Consider the following 22,341-nt stretch of genomic DNA (forward strand, 5'->3'; position numbering starts at 1 on the left):
GAGCCGTTCAGTTTGAATGCAGACGTGAACCAATCCCACTTCCTGTCTGATAGATTAGTGTGACATCGGAGCAAAAAGGACACCAGATGAATCGGAGCCGACGTGAAGAACAAGCCTTTCTCAGAATGAGGACATCTTTCCCCCTTCATGTTTTACTTTGGTTTCATTCATAGGACTATGTCATCAAAGATGAACATTTCCCCATTTAAATGACAGGAATTGAAGGGTTCCTGATGAGGAACTCCATCCGTCTTCCTCCGATAGCTCCTCTGATGCCACAGATTTCACTTCAGGAATCGTGTTTCTGCTGCAGACCGTGGAAACCGTCTTCAGCTCTGCAGAGACTGAACGTGTTCTGTTCTTCTTTCATGCTGGTGGGTGTTGACATCTCTATTATGGGATGCTATTTGAGGCTTCAGCCCAGAATAGTTTTTCTGTTCTTCCATCACACCTTGCTGCTGCTGCTGTCAGCCTGCAGAGGCTGCAGAGCTGCAGACTGCTCCTCAAACACCGCATTGGTTTGAAATGATCTCTAAATGGAGTGTTGAACCTTTCGCTGCGCGAAGACTTCTTTCTTTTTCCTCGTCTCTCCGACCGTGGTGGACGGAAGCGCAGGGGAGATTTCCTCCAGGGCCGAAGGGAATTCTCCTTCGGGGTTCACTTCCCGTTCGAAACCCTCAACCTCCAGAGCGGATTAAGAATGACTCCCAAGACAGTTATTATGGGAACGACACTTTTGCTTTATTTAACTCAGTTCTCCGTCCTCCGAACACACCATATCTATATTCCCGCACACACCTCTGCTCCGTCCTCACACCCCCCCCCATCTGCACCTGCACTCGCCCCGCCCCTTCTCTCTCGTGGCTCGCACCCCGCTCAGCACACACACACTCTGCAACAGGAGAATTAAGTGCAGGACTTTCATCCTGAAGGAACATCTCTCTCTGCTCAGCCTTTGAAGGCTTTTAGCTTCTCTGCTCTGCTGATGCACACATTCAGAGTCTCCACTGAAGATCTCAGCTCAGTTTCAGAGCCGGGAATTCAACTGAAACTCATCAGTGAAACTTTCTCCAAACTCTGGGCTGCAGAATTTGATGTTTATCACAAAACTTATTGACAAACGGGAACATGAGAGACAATCTTAGAGAAAAATCGAAAAAGTCCTTTGAAGTCATGAGCGGCTACAGCACCAATGAAGAAAATAGACCAACCTTTCCATAATTAGCTAACTTGAAGAACATGGATGGAACAGCTTCATCACCTGCCGGCTGATGAAGAAACAAATAAATAAATCTTCTTCAAAGTTCTATTAAAGCTATTAGGAAACTAAAATTACAATTTCCTCAGTTTAAAAACACAAAGAACAACAGGTTTGGTCCAAACGTTCTTTGTCTGCAGGGAACTGTCAATGTGTGTGAATGTACCGTGTGTGAATGCACCATGTATGTGAATGTACCGTGTGTGTGAATGTACTGTGTGTGTGTGTGAATGTAACATGTGTGTGGATGTACCCTATGTGAATGTACCGTGTGTGAATGCACCATGTATGTGAATGTACCATGTGTGTGAATGTACTGTGTGTGTGTGAATGTAACATGTGTGTGGATGTACCATGTATGTGAATGTACTGTGTGTGTGAATGTACCATGTATGTGAATGTACTGTGTGTGTGCATGTATTGTGTGTGTGAATGTACTGTGTATGTGAATGCACCATGTATGTGAATGTACTGTGTGTATGTGAATGTACTGTGTGTGTGTGAATGTACTGTGTGTGTGAATGTACTGTGTGTGTGAATGTACCGTGTGTGTGTGAATGTACCATGTGTGTGAATGTATTGTGTGTGTGTGAATGTACTGTGTGTGTGAATGTACCGTGTGTGTGTGAATGTACTGTGTGTGTGAATGTACCATGTGTGTGAATGTATTGTGTGTGTGTGTGTGTACTGTGTGTGTGTAAATGTACCATGTGTGTGAATGTACTGTGTATGTGAATGTATTGTGTATGTTTGAATGTACCGTGTGTGTGTGAATGTACTGTCTGTGTGTGTGAATGTACCGTGTGTGTGAATGTACTGTGTGTGTGTGTGAATGTACTGTGTGTGTGTGAATGTACTGTGTGTGTGAATGTACCATGTGTGTGAATGTACTGTGTGTATGTGAATGCACCATGTATGTGAATGCACCATGTGTGTGAATGTACTGTGTGTGTGTGAATGTACTGTGTGTGTGAATGTACCGTGTGTGTGTGAATGTACCGTGTGTGTGAATGTATTGTGTGTGTGTGTGAATGTACTGTGTGTGTGTGAATGTACTGTGTGTGTGAATGTACCATGTGTGTGTGAATGTACTGTGTGTGTGAATGTACTGTGTGTGTGTGAATGTATTGTGTGTGTGTGTGTGAATGTACTGTGTGTGTGTGAATGTACTGTATGTGTGAATGTACTGTGTGTGTGAATGTACTGTGTGTGTGTGAATGTACCATGTGTGTGAATGTACTGTGTGTGTGAATGTACCATGTGTGTGAATGTATTGTGTGTGTGTGAATGTACTGTGTGTGTGTGAATGTACTGTGTGTGTGAATGTACCGTGTGTGTGTGAATGTACTGTGTGTGTGAATGTACCATGTGTGTGAATGTACCATGTGTGTGAATGTATTGTGTGTTTATGAATGTACTGTGTGTGCGTGAATGTACCATGTGTGTGAATGTACTGTGTATGTGAATGTATTGTGTGTGTGTGAATGTACCGTGTGTGTGTGAATGTACTGTATGTGTGTGTGAATGTCTGTGTGTGTGAATGTACTGTGTATGTGAATGTACTGTGTGTGTGTGAATGTACTGTGTGTGTGAATGTATCATGTGTGTGAATGTACCATGTGTGTGAATGTACTGTGTATGTGAATGCACCATGTATGTGAATGTACTGTGTGTGTGAATGTACTGTGTGTGTGAATGTACTGTGTGTGTGAATGTACCATGTGTGTGAATGTACCATGTGTGTGAATTTACTGTGTGTGTGTGAATGTACCGTGTGTGTGTGAATGTACCATGTGTGTAAATGTACTGTGTGTGTGTGAATGTATTGTGTGTGTGTGAATGTACTGTGTGTGTGTGAATGTACTGTTTGTGTGAATGTACCGTGTGTGTGTGAATGTACTGTGTGTGTAAATGTATTGTGTGTGTGTGAATGTACTGTGTGTGTGTGAATGTACTGTGTGTGTGAATGTACCGTGTGTGTGTGAATGTACTGTGTGTGTGAATGTACTGTGTGTGTGTGAATGTACTGTCTATGTGAATGTACTGTGTGTGTGTGAATGTACCGTGTGTGTGAATGTATTGTGTGTGTGTGAATGTACTGTGTGTGTGTGAATGTACCATGTGTGTGAATGTATTGTGTGTGTGTGAACGTACCATGTGTGTGAATGTACTGTGTGTATGTGAATGCACCATGTATGTGAATGTACTGTGTGTGTGTGAATGTACCGTGTGTGTGAATGTATTGTGTGTGTGTGAGTGTACTGTGTGTGTGAATGTACCGTGTGTGTGTGAATGTACTGTTTGTGTGAATGTACCATGTGTGTGAATGTACTGTGTGTGTGTGAATGTACTGTGTGTGAATGTACTGTGTATGTGAATGTACTGTGTGTGTGTGTGTGAATGTACCATGTGTGTGAATGTACTGTGTATGTGAATGTACTGTGTGTGTGTGTGTGTGTGAATGTACCGTGTGTGTGTGAATGTACAGTTTTTCCCGCTCTGAAGTCAGCAGGAAACACAGACACCAGGAGTGAAAACTGGACTCTGCACAGGTGTAACCAAAGTAAAGTTACTCACAGAGGGAACAGAGCTCTAAGCACAGCAGAGCATGCAGCTCTGCTTTCATCCAGGAGCTCAGCATCTGGAACACGGATGTCCTGATTCCTTTGAACCTGGAGAATTTGCTGCAGTAGCGTGTTTTCCTGTGATTAGGTGAAACATTACTGACATGTGCCTTAAATGCCAGGAGCCCATTTATCACTAAAGTGGGTCATGTGAGGCGTTTTCCTGCTGAGGACTAGCAGCCATGTCTGCAAGTGTCACTTTAAGTCACCCAGCTATTGCTGCTGTGGGGAACATTAGCCCGAGAAATATGGTAAATATGAAGAAAAAGGAATAAAAATGCAGGAGAGCAGAGAGGAGCAGCAACACATAAACACATTCAGCTCTTTCTGATTGAATCACGTTACGCGCCTGTTGTGTCAAATGTAGCATGAAAACTGAAAACAATGATGTGGAAAGAAATCATTTGGCTCCAGGAAATAGGCTGCACCCGTAGCCCTGATCCAGAACGTGTTCAGAAAAAGGACATTTGGTGTCTTTCAGACAGATGGAGGGAGGGATCATGAGGGCGACCCCCCCTCAATGTTCTCCAGCACCTTCTAAAGTGACATGAAGACTCCGTCCTTTTTATTCATCAGCTTAGTTTTGCTTCAGTCATTATACTGGGGAGTTCTGGACAGACCATAATAAGCCCACAGCCGTACGGCTCCAGAAACCCGGACTTTGGTTTGTTGATTCTTTTTATCTGAAAAACTGTTGACAGGTAAAAGACGGAACGACGCAGCAGTGATTGTGGGGGGGGATGTTGAAGGAGGACAGCGATCTTGTTCCTCACTGCCATCTATCTCTTCAAACGTGTAGACCCCCCCCCCCCCCACACACACGTCATGTTTGTCGTTTTCAGGTCTACAGGTTTTGTTGGTAAATAGGTACAAAAGAGGTTGCCATAGCAACCGTCAGCTCGGGAGGATTAGGTGCTCAGTTCTTTGGTTCCATCCAGAACCTTGAAGCTGTGAGGAACAAACAGATGAGCCTGAGCAGGCGGCGTGGAAACCGGAGGAGATTTTTATGAATGAGTCTTGTGTGTCTGCATACAGACCACATCAATGCTTTATTCCTCTGGAAACACTCCAAAAGCATCATGGGAGTTTATTTAGACCTGCAGGTAGGCTGCAGGTGGAGATCACTAACAGCTTTTCTGGCTCAAGCTTCTGCCTCAGTCTGACGCTTTCAGAGCGGCCGTGGCGAGAAGGAGTCACGGACTCACACACCTGCTTCACCTCAGGAGGCGGGGCTAGTGCTCATCTCTGTGGTTGCAGCATGTTGTGAGTAAAATACACTTTTAGCAGAAAATATGTGGTTTGGTTGTTTTTCTTTGTGTTCTGAAACAATGTATGGAGTAAAAAAATGATGTGTTCTTTTTATCCTGAAGTCCATATTCAGGTTAGTTTCTGTTACTAAGCAACCCCCCCAGGGATTGTGGGTAAAATCTTTTTCACCTGTAACATACCTGAGGCTCTTGGTGTTTCATCTGGAGTGAAGAAAGCAGATCAGGAGATCTGGTGGAGGAATGTTCAAGAGTTTTGAGGAAAAGCTTTGATAAGTAAAGGTGGATCACCCAGAGGAAAGAAACCAGCAGACATGCAGCACAAAGGGAAGGCGGTGAAGGTCAAACAAAGGTCAGATGAGGAGGAGGAGAGGTGGATCAGAGGAACAGAGGTGAAGGATAAGGAGCAGGCTCAGACGATGAAGGGCAGAGGGGGAAATGTGTTGACAGGTTCTACAAGGCTGATGCAAACAAAGATGGAAGGAGAACCTTGACCATCTGATGGATGAAGAGCTTAGTAGAGAACACAGAGCAGAAGAGGATGAAGAGTGGAAGGACAGGTCTGGAGGAGTTTAGGAAAGGAGGAAGACGAGTTTCTGGCTGTTCCAGAAGATCTTGGAGAGTGTTAGAAGATTTCTGAGGAGTGGAGGGGTGACATCACCGGGGTCAGGTTTGAGCTCCGTCTTGTTTCCCTGGTAATGGACAAACTGACAGATGAGATTCACCTTCAAAGTCAAGGTTCATGTGGGAATCTGTAATCTCAAAAGTCTGATTTCTGTTTAATATCTGGCAACAAAGTCAAGAAGCGTCATTATAATAAACGAACAGCAGAGATTTTTCAGACAGATTGGAGTTAAAATGACTTCACAGTTTGAAGTCTTTTTGTGTGAAGACGATTCAAAAACACAAAGGAAAGAATCCTTAAATGTCCACATCAGGACCACGGACAGAGGACAGTGAGGGCTAAATCTCATCCTAAAGAATCAGAACCAACTTCAGGGTGAAAATGATCCAGAACCTTACAGATGAATCCATGTTGGTGCTGTGGCGGCTTTGGCTGGAGGACAGAGAAGATCTCATGAAGAACCTCACAGACTTCACAAGAAAAGTTTAGCCGGAGTCGTCAGATATCACAGCGTCGAGTCTTCATCACCGCTGGATGAAGATGGTGGAGATCTGGGTTGAAGCTGGAACAGTCCATCCTTTCATCCATACATCCATCCATCTTCCACTCAACCAATTTCGGGTTGGGGGGAGGGGGGTTTCAGAGCTAAACAGCTAAAATTTCTCAGGATTTAATAGAAAAATCTGCATCAGAGGACTTAATCTTGACCTGCCCCCCTCCCCCACATGTCCCTGCTGGGACCAATAACGAGGAGGGTGGGGGGTTGGACCTGGTCTCTGTGTTCTCTGTGGACGTGGAACCCCCATTCTCAGAAGCGGTTCCTGCAGACCATCAGGGTTCCTCTGTCAGCATCCAGGCTGAAGAGGCGTCTCGGGTTTCCTGCGTCTCTCCTTTCTTCTCCCAGCTCCTCATGTCTGCATCGTTAATCCTTCAGCCCGACTCCATCACAGTTATTGACAGACCCCCGCCCCCACCCCCGGCTCAGTCTTTTTCTATGGTCTGATTGAGCGGCCTGTAATTCTCTGGATGATTGATGCTCACACCGACAGAATCAGTTTGTCCTGCAGCTCCAGCTAAAACGAGACGGCCCTTGAGTGGAGAGACTTTCTGAGGAAGGGGGGGCAGGGGAGCGTTTAACCCCCCCACCCCAGGTACGGGTTTGTGATCTGAGCCGCTTCCCAGGATGCTCTGGGGGATCTCTGAACCTTCTCTTTGAAGAGAGACGCCCCCATCTTTTCGATACGCGGCACCGGCGTCGTTCTAAAGGACCTCATGTGTGACGGAAGGGGCGGGGCTTAGCGGGATATGTTGATGCCGAGCATAAACTGAAAAGGTTTCTGTTTTTTGTGTAATGTGAAAAAATGCTCTGTGGTCATGTGACCCTGAGCCTAAAGAGTAGAACTCCACATATGGAGAGATTTCACTTTATCTGAAGCCTTTATGTGTGTCTTTGTACTAACAGGAAATCATTTGGCTGCACAAAGGTGTAGTGGTTAGCACCCTTGCACTGGTTCAAAGCCCAGTTTCTCCTCAACGTTGGGATGAAGATGCTGGGGAGAGTCAGGAGAGGCGTTTTAAATGAAGATTGAACTAAATCCAAAATCTAAGGCAGTTCTTCTGCACACTGTCACACATGGCAGACACATCTGCACATGTGCACACACATGTACGTGCATGCGCATCCTGGATGCATGCACAGATGCCACTTTACACCCTAAAAACTAAACGGATGGACTTATTTCTTCCGTTTTTGTTCAGGATGACGATTCGATCGCTGCAGGATCTGAAGGTCGAGACCACGCCTACATCCGCAAATTCCTGAGTCAGCAGAACAAGAAAACGACCTGGAAGGCAGAGGTACACACAGACACACACACTTCCACTCCTCTGTGTGTCATGTTTGCTGAAATGGCTTTGATGAGGAGTTTTATGATTTTGTTTTAAAATCGTCTCAGATTTCCAGATGTTACAGACATGTTCTGGCAGAACCAGAAGAACCAGACCTTCCTATTGTTTGTCGGGACAGATGATTAGAGGGTTTCATCGGCAGGATCCATCTGTGAGGTTCTGCTGGTTTCAGTCTGAACACAAAGAGCAGCAGACGAGGCAATTAAGCAGCGGATTAGTGATAAGAACAGCAGCTCCTCGCATTTTCACATGATGAGCTTTAAAGCTTCGCTGCAGCCAGCGTGTGGCCGAGGTCAAGGTGCGGTAAACATGTAGGGGATGGAAGCATGAAACCCAAACCCCCCCAAGGACGGTGTCACTTGTAGTGGTGCAGCGTTTAGTTTGTCTCGGGAACGCCACTTGCCAGAACGGTTGAGTTTGTGGATGAAAATGGGATTTCTGACTACAAGACGGACTGCAGACACGGCAGACCGCTCTGGATCCCAACAACTGCAGGAATGCAGCTCCGACTGTAGGAATGCAGCTCCGACTGCAGGAATGCAGTTACGTCTGCAGGAATGCAGCTCCGTCTGCAGGAATGCAGCTCCGACTGCAGGAATGCAGCTCCGACTGCAGGAATGCAGTTATGTCTGCAGGAATGCAGCTATGTCTGCAGGAATGCAGCTCTGACTGCAGGAATGCAGCTCCGTCTGCAGGAATGCAGCTATGTCTGCAGGAATGCAGCTCCGTCTGCAGGAATGCAGCTCCGTCTGCAGGAATGCAGCTCTGACTGCAGGAATGCAGCTCCGTCTGCAGGAATGCAGCTCTGACTGCAGGAATGCAGCTCCGACTGCAGGAATGCAGCTCTGACTGCAGGAATGCAGCTCCGACTGCATCCACAAGCAGAGGGTGGTAGGTCTGTGCAATGGGGGATAGTAGGCAGAGGAACCGTGAGCGGAAAACAAAAGCTGTGAGGGTAAATCCTGGCCGGGCAGGTAGGCAGAGGTCCGGAGGGGTAAACAAGGGACGCTCATAAAAAACGCGTGAGGCAGGTCAGGATCCAGGCTGGGCCGGCGGCTAGCAACAGGCAGAGAGGAGGACTGGAAAGTAATGAGAACTGACAGAGACTGAGGAAGTGTCTGGTTTTAGTTCTGTGAGGAGCTGGGGCAGAACATGAACAGGCGGGGCAGAACCTGCACAGTTTCCTCTGCTTGTGATGTTCTGGGAAGGTGTGTCGAGAACTTCCTATCTTACCTGAGCACACACCATGTTTAAAGCATTGAAGGTCTGCAGATGTCCATGGAAAGAAACGTCACGTTCCTCGTTCTCTGACCTTTGACCTCTGTGTTTGCAGTTTAAGGGCCAGGCCAACCTTCACGTGTTTGAGGACTGGTGCGGCTCCTCTGTAGGACAGCTCAGGAAGAACCTGCACTTCCCTCTGTTTCCTCATGTGAGTATCTGCGTGTTGCTCCGTTTGCATCCAGGGATCCCGGGGTTCACCTTTGAACGGGACACTTTTAACCCGTCCATCGTCTGTCTTCAGAACCAGCTGGATTCCATTCAGGGTCACAGGGATGCTGGAGCCTATCCCAGCCACTGTTTGGTGAAGGCGGGGTTCATCCTGGGTGAACCACAGCACAAGCCCACATGCCTTTAGATTGACCTACGGCACATTTGTCTGGACTTTGACCAGCAGAAAACACGCATGAGGAGAACCCTGAAAGAACCCAGCTGGGATTTGAAGCAGGGTCTTCTGACTGAAGCAGGAGTGCTGACCACTACCCCCCTTGTGCAGTCCCAGTTTTGAACCGAAGGCCTGGTTTCTGCGCGTGTGAGAAGCCTCCTCTGCTGCATTTCTTTAGGAGGAAAAGGTTTGAGCAGATAAGTGTGAGGATGTTCCTCAGCGGCTGAGGGTCACCTGTCAGCCTTTCCAGGTTTCTCATTTAACACAACACAATGAGAATGTCGACACGAATGCGTCGTCACTACGGTTCCCGTGGCAACAGACGTCCCTGCTTTGGGAGAAATCCTTCTGGAGAAGGAGAGTTTGGATCTTCGTCTGTGGAACCAGATGGAGAAATCTGAAGAGAACTGTTCTATGACGTCATCGTACTCTTCATCCTTTATAATGTTCTCGCCGTCATTCATGCAGCGCCTCGCTGTGATGTCACAGCTCTCATGCAGATCGCCGGTTTGAACTTTTATTTGCAGTCACGTTTCTGTTTTCTTCCCTGCAGACCAGAACCACGGTGAAGAAACTGGCCGTGGCTCCGAGGTGGAAGAACTACGGTCTGAGGATATTTGGCTTCCTCCATCCTTACAAAGACGGTGAGCAGCAGTGATGAGGGAAGGTTGATCTTCCCCAGAGGAGCTGGTCACTGCAGCAGAGATCCAGACCTTTAGCTGGGCTCGGTTCCAGAACCTCACGTCTCTGTACGGTTCTTCACTGGTCCAACCCGGGAGTCGTGGTGTCAGAGGAGCCTTAGTGCCTCTCAGAGATTCCAAAACTGAAGAATTGATTCAGCTACTGTTCATCTGAGCCTGTCATGCAGCCGATGGATGAGAGCTTTCCCTCACCGACATGCAGACGGGCCTGATCTTCACAGTAGAGCAGGAATTTTCTGATGTGAAGATTCTGACGCAGCTTTCCACCATCTGAAAGCCTTGGACCTGCAGCTGCAGTTTACACGGACCGAGTGAAGGGAAAAATCCAAAAACATTCGGTAGAACAACCCAGTAGAAAGAAAAGTCTCCAGAGAACTGGGATGTTCCATCTTCTGGAGAGGAACATGAAGGCATCACTGCTGAGGTCTGTCACAGGACCTTTAGTGTCCGTCACAAACTGCTGCTGGTCCTCTGAGCTGCAGTGACCTCGTCACCTGATCCTCTTCTGGTGATTAGTGGTTCTGAAAGATCTCCATTGTAAAGGGAATATTCTGTAGAAACAGAGACGTCATCCTCTGTCCATGCCCCTCCCCTCCAGGTGACTTCCAGTTCTCCGTATCGTCTGATGACAACTCCGAGTTCTGGCTGAGTCTGGATGAGAGTCCTCTCAACGCGCGGCTGCTGGTTTATGTCGGACAGGTAAACCCACCTGTTCTCCAGGATTCTCTCCACAGCTTTTCCTGCTTTCTGCATCAGACGGGTTTTCCCGCTCAGCAGAACTTTGCAGAACGCGACATCAATGTTTTTAGGAGGACGTGTGTCTCCTAATGCTCCGTTCTGACGTTAACACCTGTTCAGGTGAAAGCCTTCAGCAGTGAATAGTGAACAGACAGAGGCTTGACCTTGCTCCTCTTCAGAGGTCATCACATGAGCAGCCTGTCCGGACGCGCGGCTCACATTACGGCCGCTTTCAGTCCTGGCATGGAGAACGCCGTTTCTGTTCTCCTTCCTCCAGGTTCCCTCTGACGGAGAAGGAATCTGTTTTTGATCATCGTCGTGCAGAAATCCCGTGTGGAGCTGCAGGTCCATCTGCATTCTCGCTGGATGGGAGGGGTCCGCGGGCTCCTGGGGGCTGAGATTCTTTAGCTAGAGGGGAATATTGATGTGACATTTAGAAGTGGAGAAATATCCTTTTGGAAATGGCAAAGGAGCAGCCGCCGATCATTGAGTCACCAGCAGACAGACATGCATGGCGTCCTGCCGTCTGCACACGTCTGCACACGTCTGCACACGTGCGTCAGTGTTCGTGCCGTAGCTCAGACTCTGAAGCATGTGCGACCGTAGCATCGCATGACGTTAATGTCAGGAACACATCACTAAAGGAGCCGGTTTTGAGGAGATGAGCACACGGCCAATCGTGCTTTCAAACCCTCACTCTCAGTTTTCCTCAATTACTTCATGGAAGCGTGTGGAGGCGGGGCTTAGCAGCAGATGGGAGGGGCTGAAAATAAAAGTCTTTGGCTGTTTGTTGGTGAACCAGATAACCGGAAGAACATCCTGCTGATTTTTGTTCAGTGATCACATCTACGGTAAAAAACGGCAGGAGCTGATGTGGAATAACACGCTTGGTGGAGATTTATGTGTGAACACTTTGGGTCCTCGGTTCTGTAAATCTCTGGACATCTGGATTTTTGGATCTCTTTCAAACCCAGAAGTGAGCTCCGCCCCCCTCGTCTGTCATAATGGATCAGCAGGGGGGGGGGGGGGGGGGGGGGCTCTTTAGGGATGCTGGCTCACTGAGAAAAGTTGTTTGAAGAGGGACTCCCCCCGGTTCAGATGGGCGTCGGCGTTGGTCGGGAATGGCTGCGTCTGTCTTTTGGTCAGGGTTGGGTCATCAGATGGATTCTCCTCGGCTCTGTGGTCCGTTAGCGAGTTTTTCTGTCACCCTAAGTGATTGACATGAGGGATGAAGGGTCTGTCTCTAATGATCAGAGCGCTTCACCTGCAGCTCTCACAGGCTTGGGATCTTAGGAGAATCGTCGTTTTACTGACTGACTTGTTGCTCCCACGCTCCTCTCAGGTGTCTTATAGATGTGCAGACGGTTAAAGCTGAACGTTCTTCCCCCAAAGATCTGAACAGAAATCTCTGCTCTCACTCAGGTCAGATACCTGGAGGTCTTTAGGTCTGAAGGTCTCTCTTGTCCTGACAGCCGTTTCAGGGACTCATTCCTGCTTTTCTCGTACAGATCAGTGAGAAGATCTTTCTGCTGAACAGGAGCTGCAGCAGGAAGATGGGGTCACATTTCTCTGTACCCTGACTTCCTGTTTGTTCAGAACACAGTTTGACTTCATGATTGTCTTCTTCAAAATCATCATCCACACCCCCACAGGAGCTCTGACGTCGTTTCTGGAACCTGAACCAGATCAGAGCATTACTCATTATTGATCCATCTCCACTCTGCGGTTACTGTCAGACTGACCACCTTTCATTGTTTTCAGGGTTGTAACTGTAGATTTCTGTTTCTGTACATTTATTATTTGAATCGGTTAGTTCTAAAGGGGCCCAAGTCCAAGAGGTTTGTTTTTCCAGGAAATGATTTTAATTGCATAGCTTAAAGGGTGGCTACACCAAATGATTCATACTTTACCCAAATTTAGCACCAGTTCATACCTTCCAAATGCTACAATATGAAGCTCCTCACTTTTATCATTTCAGAGGACGAGCAGACTAAAGTCTCTGGACTTGGGCCCTTCTTTAACTAAACAGGGGCGCTGCCATATTGGATAACTAGTGCTGCCATCTATGGGATAAAGCTAAACCCATGCAAGAGAGGCCCAAGGCCAGGAATTTAGCACTTAATGCATTTTAAATGTCAACCATAGTCAATACATTACAACAGACTTGGGACATTTTTGCACACAATCAGATAGCTTTTCCCTTGAATACCATAGAACAACAGTAATCCCCCCGTATTCGCGGGGGTTACGTTCCTCACCCCCCTCCTCGAATAATGAAAATCCATGAATAATTGACGCCGTTTTAAAACTGCTGGAGCCTCTGCAGAGTCAGAACCTTTTTCTGCTGTTTGGGTTCATTTCCAGAAGCTGGAGATGATGCAGGGCGTTTGGATGGCATCTTAAACGCGTAAACAATACTTTACAGTAAAGTACAGAGTAAATCGTTTTTCAAAATTTGTGGAATGAGCACTGTTCTGCGCCTCACGCTTGTGACGTCACGTCATCTGCGGCCACCCGCAAATGGGCGGGGCGCGAATATTAAACCGCGAATGGGCGGGGGATTACTGTATCTCTATTTTGAAAAACTGTGGACTTGGGCCCCTTTTGAACTAACCGATTGAATTACTTTCTCTAAAAGAAAATGCTTCATGTTTTAAGACAGTTCTCTCTCTGACCCCCCCAGCTTGGCACCGAGTGGACAGCTCCAGGAGAGTTCAACAAGTTCAGGTCCCAGTCCTCCAAGTCCGTTCAGTGAGTTTTTCTCCTCCCGGTGTCTCAGACTGATCTTTTTTTTCTCCTTTTTTTTAACTTGTCCTGTCCAACAGCTGGGCAGACAGATGAGAGCTGAGGGCCTCTTGTGTTGGACATATTTTACTTTAACAAGAGGGGTTATTAATCTTCAGACAAACCAGAGGTATGTCTGAATAAACCCCTTTTGTAATTGAGGCCAAACTTTATTAATTTCTATTAGGCCTGCACAATATACCGCAAATTTATCGTTATCGCCATATTGATCACTTATATCGCATATCGTAAGTTTTCCTCATATCGTGCAGCCCTAATTTCAATCATATTTGAAAATCTTTTGTGTTGGACCGGACGGAAAAGGAAAGAAGGGAAGAAGAGGGAGGGATGTTAGAGAGAGGGGGGGGGGTAGGAGGGTGATCATAGGAGGGGAGGGGGGATAAAACCATGAAGCAGCATAAAGCAACAAGCTACTGGATGTTAATCATTACGGTAAGGTTCAGATGTAGTACAAATCTCGAAGGGCGGGGCCTGTCCACACACTCAAATGTTATCAACACACCTGCTAGCCGCAAAAATGTCCACATGTCAACATGTACACAATACAGATAGTGTTCACACACGCATACCTATATTTTATTCAATCACACAAACTGTTAGTGCAAAGGTGAGCTAACACCTGTGCTCAGGTGAGTCTTTATGTTCTTCTAAAATGGATGGTGGAATGTGAAAAGAAGGAGGGAGAGTGCCCAGCCACCCCCACACCAAGACCCCCGCCGCAGCAGCAGCGGCAGCGGCAGCCAGAACCCCCCAACGCCACATGGCAGCAAGTAGAGAACAACCGCCCCCCGTGTGACCACATCCGCCACCCAGGCCAGGGCCAGCAGGACCGCCGCGAGGCCCCCAGAGCCAGAGAGCAGGGAGGCACTGGGGGGAAAGAGAGAGCCGCCCCAGTTTAACCAGGAGAGCAGCCCCCCCCGCCGTGCCGGGAGGGTCCAACGCAGGGCCCCAACCGAGAGGGGTGCCCACAGCCCCAGACAAGCACCCCAGCACCACCCAGGAGTTCTGGGCATCCCCCCTCCCCAACCACAGGTACGAGCCAGGACCCCCCAAGGGAGACCCGCTCCCCACTCCAGGCAGCTACCCACCCGGCCCACGGTTGGTCCAGAAAGGAGCAAGGCTGGGGCCAGCTGTCCCCACCCAGGAGGGGGGCACCCCAGGGAAAAGGGGGCACCAGGTGTGTTGTAAACATGGCCCGACCAGGCTCGGCCACAGTTGGCCCAGCACTGAGGGACAAGGGCCAGAACCCACCCCACAGGTACACGGGTACCCCCCGGCTCAGGTGTGTGATATGATGATATGAAGCTCAGGGATCCCTCTCCCTGCGCGGAGAGAGCACCGCCGGGCCCAGGAAACCGGCACCCAGGGGACACGTTGCCAAGGGTCCAGAACCCCCCACCAGGGATGGGGTAGGGGACAGATGGTCCAAGGTCCCACCTTAAGGAAGGCAAGGAGAATTACAGACAAAAGGTGGAGAATCAACTACAACAAAAGAATGTGAAAGAGGTCTGGAGAGGCCTGAAAACCATCTCTGGACTCAATATAGACAATAGGTGCAATCAGGGTGAACAAGAGTGGGCTAACAAGCTCAATTCATATTTTAATAGATTTGATCCAGGGCTCACTCCCCCCACAACTACACAGTCATCATTGGACCATTCCAAATCCCCAGTATGCCGGTCTCATCTGCCACCCCCCACCTACCTATCAACGTCTGCGCCCAGGACAACATTAACCCCCCCCTAACCCCCTCTACAATCCCCCTACTTCGCAGTGCATAACTGCCAGCACCAAAACCCCCCCACCCAGCCTCAACATAACAAAGGAGCAGGTGAGAAGAGAGCTTCGGAGGATCAAGACCAGGAAAGCCACAGGTCCAGATGGCATCTGCTCCAGACTGCTCAGGGACTGCGCTGACCAACTCTGCCTGGTTGTAGCGTACATGTTCAACCTGAGCCTCGACATGAGGAGGGTCTCTGTGCTGTGGAAAACCTCCTGCGTGGTCCCAATACCAAAGACCGCACAGGCAAGGGAGCCCAACAACTACAGACCTGTGGCTTTAACGTCTCACCTAATGAAGACCCTAGAGAGGCTGATCCTGAATCACCTCCAGCACCTAGTGAGCCCAGTGCTTGACCCCCTGCAGTTTGCTTATCGATCGGGCATTGGAGGACGCTGTCATCTACTTGATGCACAGAACCCTGCTACACCTGGAGGAACCTGGAAGTACTGTCAGAATCATGTTCTTTGACTTCTCCAGCGCCTTCAACACCATTCAACCATCACTGCTCAGGGGAAAGCTGGAAGGAGCGGGGGTTGACAACCAGCTGACCTGGTGGATTGTTGACTACCTCGCCAACAGACCACAGTACGTGAGGCTCCAGGACTGTGTGACTGCTCAGGTGGTCTGCAGCACGGGGGCACCACAAGGGACAGTGCTCTCTCCTTTTCTCTTCACCCTCTACACATCAGACTTCCACCATGACTCAAACAGCTTCCACATCCAGAAGTTCTCCATGACACAGCCATCGTTGGACCCGTGTCAGAGGGAAACGATCTGGAATACAAGAAGGTGATCAAGGACTTTGTGGACTGCTGTGAACTCAATCAACCTTCACATCAATGCCACCAAAACGAAAGAGATGGTGGTCGACTTCCGAAAAAAGGCTTCTCAGTCTCCCCCCGTGGTCATTCAGGGACTGGACATAGAGAGGGTGGATGTGTACAAGTATCTGGGCGTCCACATCAACAATAAACTGGACTGGTCAGACGACACAAAGGTCCTGCACAAGAAGGGCCATAGTCGCCTCCACCTCCTGAGGAGACTGAGGTCCTTTGGTGTCTGTAGGCCACTACTCAAGACCTTCTATGAGACTGTCGTTGCATCAGCAACTTTCTATGCTGTGGTCTGCTGGACCACAAAAGAAGCTGGACAAGCTGGTCAGCCAGCTCTGTCCTGGGCTGTCCCATAGACCCGGTGGACTCTGTAGGTGAGAGGAGGATGCTGACCAAGCTGTCCAGCATCCGGAACAACCCCTCCCACCCCCTGTATGCGACGGTGAGGACCATGAGTAGCTCGTTCAGCCAGAGACTGCTGCCCCCCCAGTGCAAAAAAGAGCGTTACCGGAGGTCCTTCATCCCAACAGCAGTCAGACTATTCAACAACACAGTCTAGGACTGTAGAAAACCACTGCTGCTATTTATTGCCTCATTTAATTCGTTATTTATGTCCTGTACTTTTACTTCCACCTTGTATTATTATTATTTTTATTCTTACTCATTGCTGCTTTGTTTTTCGTACTTTTGCAACTTTTCTTGTTTTTGGCTGCTGTGACAACCTAACTTCCCTCCGGGGATCAATAAAGTCCTATCTTATCTTATCTTATCTTATCTTATCTTATCTTATCTTATCTTATCTTATCTTATCTTATCTTATCTTATCTTATCTTATCTTATCTTATCTTATCTTACCTTATCTTCCTTGCGAAATGTGTGTGTGTGTTTGTGAGGGTGTGTGTGTGCATGTATGTATGTATATGTTTGAATGTATATATTGAGGGGGGAGGGGTGTGTGTACTAAGGGGGTGCAGTTAAAATTGGTGGGTAGGGCACTGAGGGGACATCTCCTGATTACTCACAGTGACGTCCCCTCACCCTCCTCACCAAGGGGCCCTAAATGTCTAAGGTGCGGTTAAAATTGGCGGGTAGGGTGCTAGGAGGACATCCGCTGCTTGCTGGCAGTGATGTCCAAGCACCCCCCCTACCAAGGACCCTACATGTCTAAGGTGCAAATAAAACCGAGAGAGGGGGGGCCCATTCCATACGGCAACCATGGGAGGGGGACCACTGCCAAGTAACCTCCCCCCCCAAGGCACAGCGCAGGCTAAACTCCCCCCCCCCCCCTCACCCTAATATAAGATTATATGGGGAAAGGGGTAAGTTGGGGACAGCTGGACCACCCCAGGCCCAGCACCACCCACCCCACACAGAGAGAGAGGAGCCAGAAAGCGCCGCCCCCCACCGGAGCAGGCACAGGCCCCCACCTCCAGGCGCCGGCCCTGAGAGAGCTGAGAGGCAGCCAACTGGCCGGGGCAACAGCCAATTGCCTCAGCGGGGACCCCAACCCGTCAAACCTCCCCCAGAAAGCCCCCCCCCCCAGACCTCGCAGCCGCAGCGGATGACACCCAGAGCGACCGGGGGTCCCAAGAGGATCTTTAGATGTTCAGAAACCAGCAGCTTTGAACATCTCTGAGTGAAGAAGACAAATCGGAGAGAAACCGTTTGTTTCAGAGCCTCGTCTTCAGAGACCAGCTTTTACAGGGAGGACCATGAAGCTGAAAGTCTTCACCCCCCCAGGCAGGATGTGGTTTGGGTAAAGGCCGTGTCACACAGCCACTGCATACAGTTTCCATTTTCCACGAATGAAATGTGAGGCTTTTTGGATCCATGATCTTCGTCATGCATAAGTGTTTCTCGCCTTCCTCATTCATCGATGTGCTCAGATGTCCGTCGAGGGTTTCAGCCGCCGGGTTTTTACGGGAATTCATTTTTCAGATGTTCAGAATTGATGGATAAAAATTTTGCAGTTTACACGTAATTTAAGTAGTTTATACACAATTATTACATAAATCTTAAACAATCGTGCGTGATTTCTGTCTTTCCACGGCTGTTCCACAAATTTCTGACTGACTTTTCATGCATGAACCACTGATGTGCAACTTCTATGTCACGTATACGCCCCACATATCACTAACTTGATGTATGAATCACTAATGAATCACATATAAACAGCGCAACACACTTCATGTTCTACGTTCTTTGTAAGGTTAGTTTGCATCATCTTCATGGTTTTAACCCTTGTGCTATCTCAGATGACCCCCCCCCTTCCATTGAGGTGTTCTCCCTACCATGACAAAGGTGGATAAAGGTGGAAAGATTTCATGTAATCCATGGACACCAGTGAAGATCACAAATCATTGAAGAAAAAAGGTTCAGAGCACTGTCTAGTGGGTCTAGATGACCCAACTCCCAATGTTAAAGTGCCTAGGATAGAACAAGGGTTACTGTGGTTCATTCATGATCTCTGTGAAAATTTCACCCAAGGACCACAGCTATTCTCCCTTTTTCCTCCTATGGGTATGATTTACATATTCCTCACATGACAGGATTGTGAAACTTGTTCAGCTTCAACAGAAGCTCTGTTTCCCCCCGTCTCTGTTGGGATTGGTTCAGTCCAAGAAGGAAACTGCAAACAAAGACTCCAATTAGTCGGAAAATGACATCATTGTTTTGTGTCCTCCACTCATCCTTCAGGTCTTTTCCTAATAGCTGCGCTTTCTTGGTGGCTGGTGGAGGAGCTGCAGCTCCTTCAGATGCCTCTGGTCTTCCCTGGGGAGGTATTCTGGGTGTGTCCCACCAGAAGGAGATCCCAGGGAAGAACCACGACATTCTTAAAGTCACTTTTTTACCTTTTAACAGTCATGTGTCATTTAAGATTTTCCTATTGTTCAATAGAATTCCAAACTGTTTACATCTCACTATTATTGTTTTACCAATAAAACATGATGCAGGTTTTTTATTCAATTTTTTTGGCATGAAGTTAGAGCCATGAAATTTTATTTAATCGTTTTGCCTTTTTTTTTTGCATCTTTAGAAACCACTACATCATCAGCATATGTCTGCATATTCCCACTTTGACAGCTTTTTGTTTTGTCTCTGAGGTCATTATTGTTGCATATCAAATATGTATTTCATCAGGTTCAGCATCAGCCGACAAACACATCTTTCTCTCTTCTGTTTTAAATGAATAAGGTGGTCTGCAGGACTCTGACTAAGTCCTGGAGAAGAGCAGGTTGAGTCTTTATCCCATCTCCTTCTGGTGGAAGTCATGGCCGTTTGGAAGCCTGTAGTTGAGTCCCGGCATATTCTGCCAGACATCCAAGTATCTTCATCCGACATAGATGCATTTATGTCCACGTTTTTCCCTCCATCAGATTCTCAGCTTCAGTCAGGTCCATCAGTTAACCGCTCAACTCTGCTGTGACCCTCCTGTTCTCGGGTTTGTCACGCCTTGAGGTTAAGGCGTTTAGGTTTCTTCTGCATTTTGGGAGTGAACGCCATCAGTTCTCGTTAGTCATATAAAAACCTGATTTCTCTGAATTATATAAAATATAAGGTGGAAAGACGAACTGTGGTTAATTGTAGGAATCATGTGGTTTAGGGGCAGCTGTGTGTCAGGAACCCAAAGCGTTTTCAGCAGCAGCACAGATACGTTCTCTCTCTTCAGGAGGCGGTGACCTTAGAACGCAGTGTTTTATTGGTCACAGAACGCTGGTTGGTGCACGTCTGCCCCCCAGCACCACGTGACCTTCAGCCACGCCAGGAACACATGACCAGAGCAGAAGACTTCTCATGCTGAGGTCTGAACATCCCAGAGTGCGACGCCGTTCAGATCTCCGGGAAACCAACAAATGCTGTTGGGATGTTTTTTTTATCGAGGTCTTTCTGCAGCGACATCACTTCCTCTTTCCATCATCATTTGATGCTTCACCATCCGTGAACCTTTGGACCACGGGAGGAGCAACCTCAGCGGAGGCCGAGTTCTTTCTTTGGCCGTTTTTGGGTCCGATTCTTGTTTTAGGCGTTAGGCGTTAATTTTTGACGGGATTTCAGAATCAACCTAAACACAGCTGTAAAAAATGAATGTGGGAGGGGCTGGTGACTCAGCCCCTCCCACAGCAGAACCAGGCTCATTTTTCAGCAGCAGAAGCTTCTTCTGTGTTGGTTCATCGGTCCTGATCGCCGCTGCAGCCGACCTTCATCCCGAAGCAGCGATTCTAATCGATGATGATATCAGACCCACCCCCCACCCCCACCATGCACTCTAAAGCTGCTGCTCAAAGCTTCTCCTTCAGCAGCTCCACTGAGAGTCAACAACAGAACCGGATCATCAGTGCAAAACCCATCTTTGACACCCCCTCCCCCAAATAATTGCTAATGGACCTTCAGGTGGTCGGTTTAATCCCCAGAAATAACCTGAGGGGAGAGATAGTTTGAAAATGGGTAGTTTTCTGCACACGCATGAAGTTATCATGTGTGCACATCAGCATGAATTCATGACTCCCCCCTGGGGGGCTGAAAGCTCTGAAAGCTAAGGGTTCATGTAGGCCAGCAGGGTTTATTGTTCCATATCTGGAGGTGCTTGTTGTCCCGGAAAACTTTAAAACGAGTTTTTGTTCTGGCTCCAGACTCCCATAAAGAAGAAAACCAAACGTGAAAACAGACGGTAGCGTTCCTGGATGAGTGGAAAAGTTCATGTTTGAGGAGCATTGATCTTCCTCCCTCCTCTGTGAAGGGATATTGTCATTTTTCCACTTCCAGCAGCTTCTCTGCAGCACAGATTTATTCCTCATAGATGAATCTGTTCATGCTCTGCTCGGGTGGTTCAAAAACGATTTATTTATTTACGCTGATTCACCTTAATCCTGTCAATCCAGCAGAAATGTGCAGATCCTTCAGGTTGGAGGGTCATCTGGTATCTGGTTGCTATCTGGTTTCATTTGTTCTTGAATGTGATGGTTGAGGAACTCCAGTTTGGAAGCAGCTGCACTTTCAAACTTTACCATTAAAAAGGTTGAAAATGTCTCTTAAAGGTTGATCTTCAAACAGAAGGAAATCTTCTTTCTGGTTTTGATCACACTCCAACATGATGCTCTAAAAGACAAATCCAAAAAATCAGGACAGAAAAAGATCTCCAGGCTCTGGTGGGATGGGGAGGTCCCCTGAACCTAACAGCTCTTTCTTTGTTTTCTCCTCAGCCTGATCTCATCCAGAAGATACTACTTTGAGATCCTTCACAAGCAGGATGACAAGGGCTCCGACCACGTGGAGGTTGGGGTAAGTTGGACCCAGACAGCAGAGCTGCATCAGGATTAAAGACGCTCCTTAGTAAAAGGGGGAGGAGCTCCATCACCCACAGCGAGCACAGAGTAGAGCCACTGCTCTTCCAGTGGAAGTGCCTCCTGGACACCTCCACTGGGGTTAGGGCATGTCCCACTGAGAGGAGGACCAGGGGGGGTCCAGAAACTCTCAGCTGGCCTGGATGAAACGCCCCGGAAGAAGTAGCTGGGGAGACGGAAGATGGATGGATGAAAGGATGGATGGATGGACGGATGGATAGATGGATGGATGGATGAGTGAATGGAAGAATGGATGGATGGATGAATGAAACGATGGATGGATGAATGGATGGATGGATGGATGGATGAATGGATGGATGAAAGGATGGATGGATGGACGGATGGATGAAAGGATGGATGGATGGATGCATGGATGGATGGATAGATGAAAGAAAGGATGGATGGATGGATGGATGAAAGGATGGACGGATGGATGGATGATGGATGGATGGATGGATGGATGAATGCATGGATGGATGGATGGATGGATGAATGAAAGGATGGATGGATGGATGAATGAAAGGATGGATGGATGGATGAATGAAAGGATGGATGGATGGATGAATGAAAGGATGGATGGATGGATGAATGGATGGATGAATGGATGGATGAAAGTATGGATGAAAGGATGGACGGATGGATGGATGGATGATGGATTGATGGATGGATGATGGATGGATGGAAGAGTGGATGGATGGATGGATGAATGAAAGGATAGATGAATGAAAGGATGGATGATGGATGGATGATGGAATGATGGATGGATGATGGATGGATGGAAGAGTGGATGGATGGA

General features: G+C 48.0%; 1 protein-coding gene across 2 annotated transcripts in view; it reads left to right on the forward strand.

Moving 5' to 3' along the window:
• The window catches only part of b4galnt4a (beta-1,4-N-acetyl-galactosaminyl transferase 4a), an 85,148-nt gene that overhangs the window by 30,033 nt on the left and 32,774 nt on the right, over positions 1-22,341 (forward strand). Inside the window, exons 1-7 of one of the 2 annotated variants that reach the window (XM_078949153.1) lie at positions 7,306-7,438; positions 7,531-7,629; positions 9,014-9,109; positions 9,897-9,987; positions 10,643-10,743; positions 13,466-13,533; positions 21,405-21,483. In XM_078949153.1, the coding sequence (XP_078805279.1) occupies positions 7,406-7,438; positions 7,531-7,629; positions 9,014-9,109; positions 9,897-9,987; positions 10,643-10,743; positions 13,466-13,533; positions 21,405-21,483 (567 nt within the window). In that variant the 5' untranslated portion in view covers positions 7,306-7,405. Of the gene's footprint in view, positions 1-7,305; positions 7,439-7,530; positions 7,630-9,013; positions 9,110-9,896; positions 9,988-10,642; positions 10,744-13,465; positions 13,534-21,404; positions 21,484-22,341 lie in introns of those variants that run through there. The other variant, XM_023956190.2, reaches the window with a different exon arrangement.

Source organism: Oryzias latipes, chromosome 6, assembly GCF_053564925.1.
Source record: "Oryzias latipes strain Hd-rR chromosome 6, Olatipes_Hd-rR_3.1".
In the NCBI taxonomy this organism is placed as follows: domain Eukaryota; kingdom Metazoa; phylum Chordata; class Actinopteri; order Beloniformes; family Adrianichthyidae; genus Oryzias; species Oryzias latipes.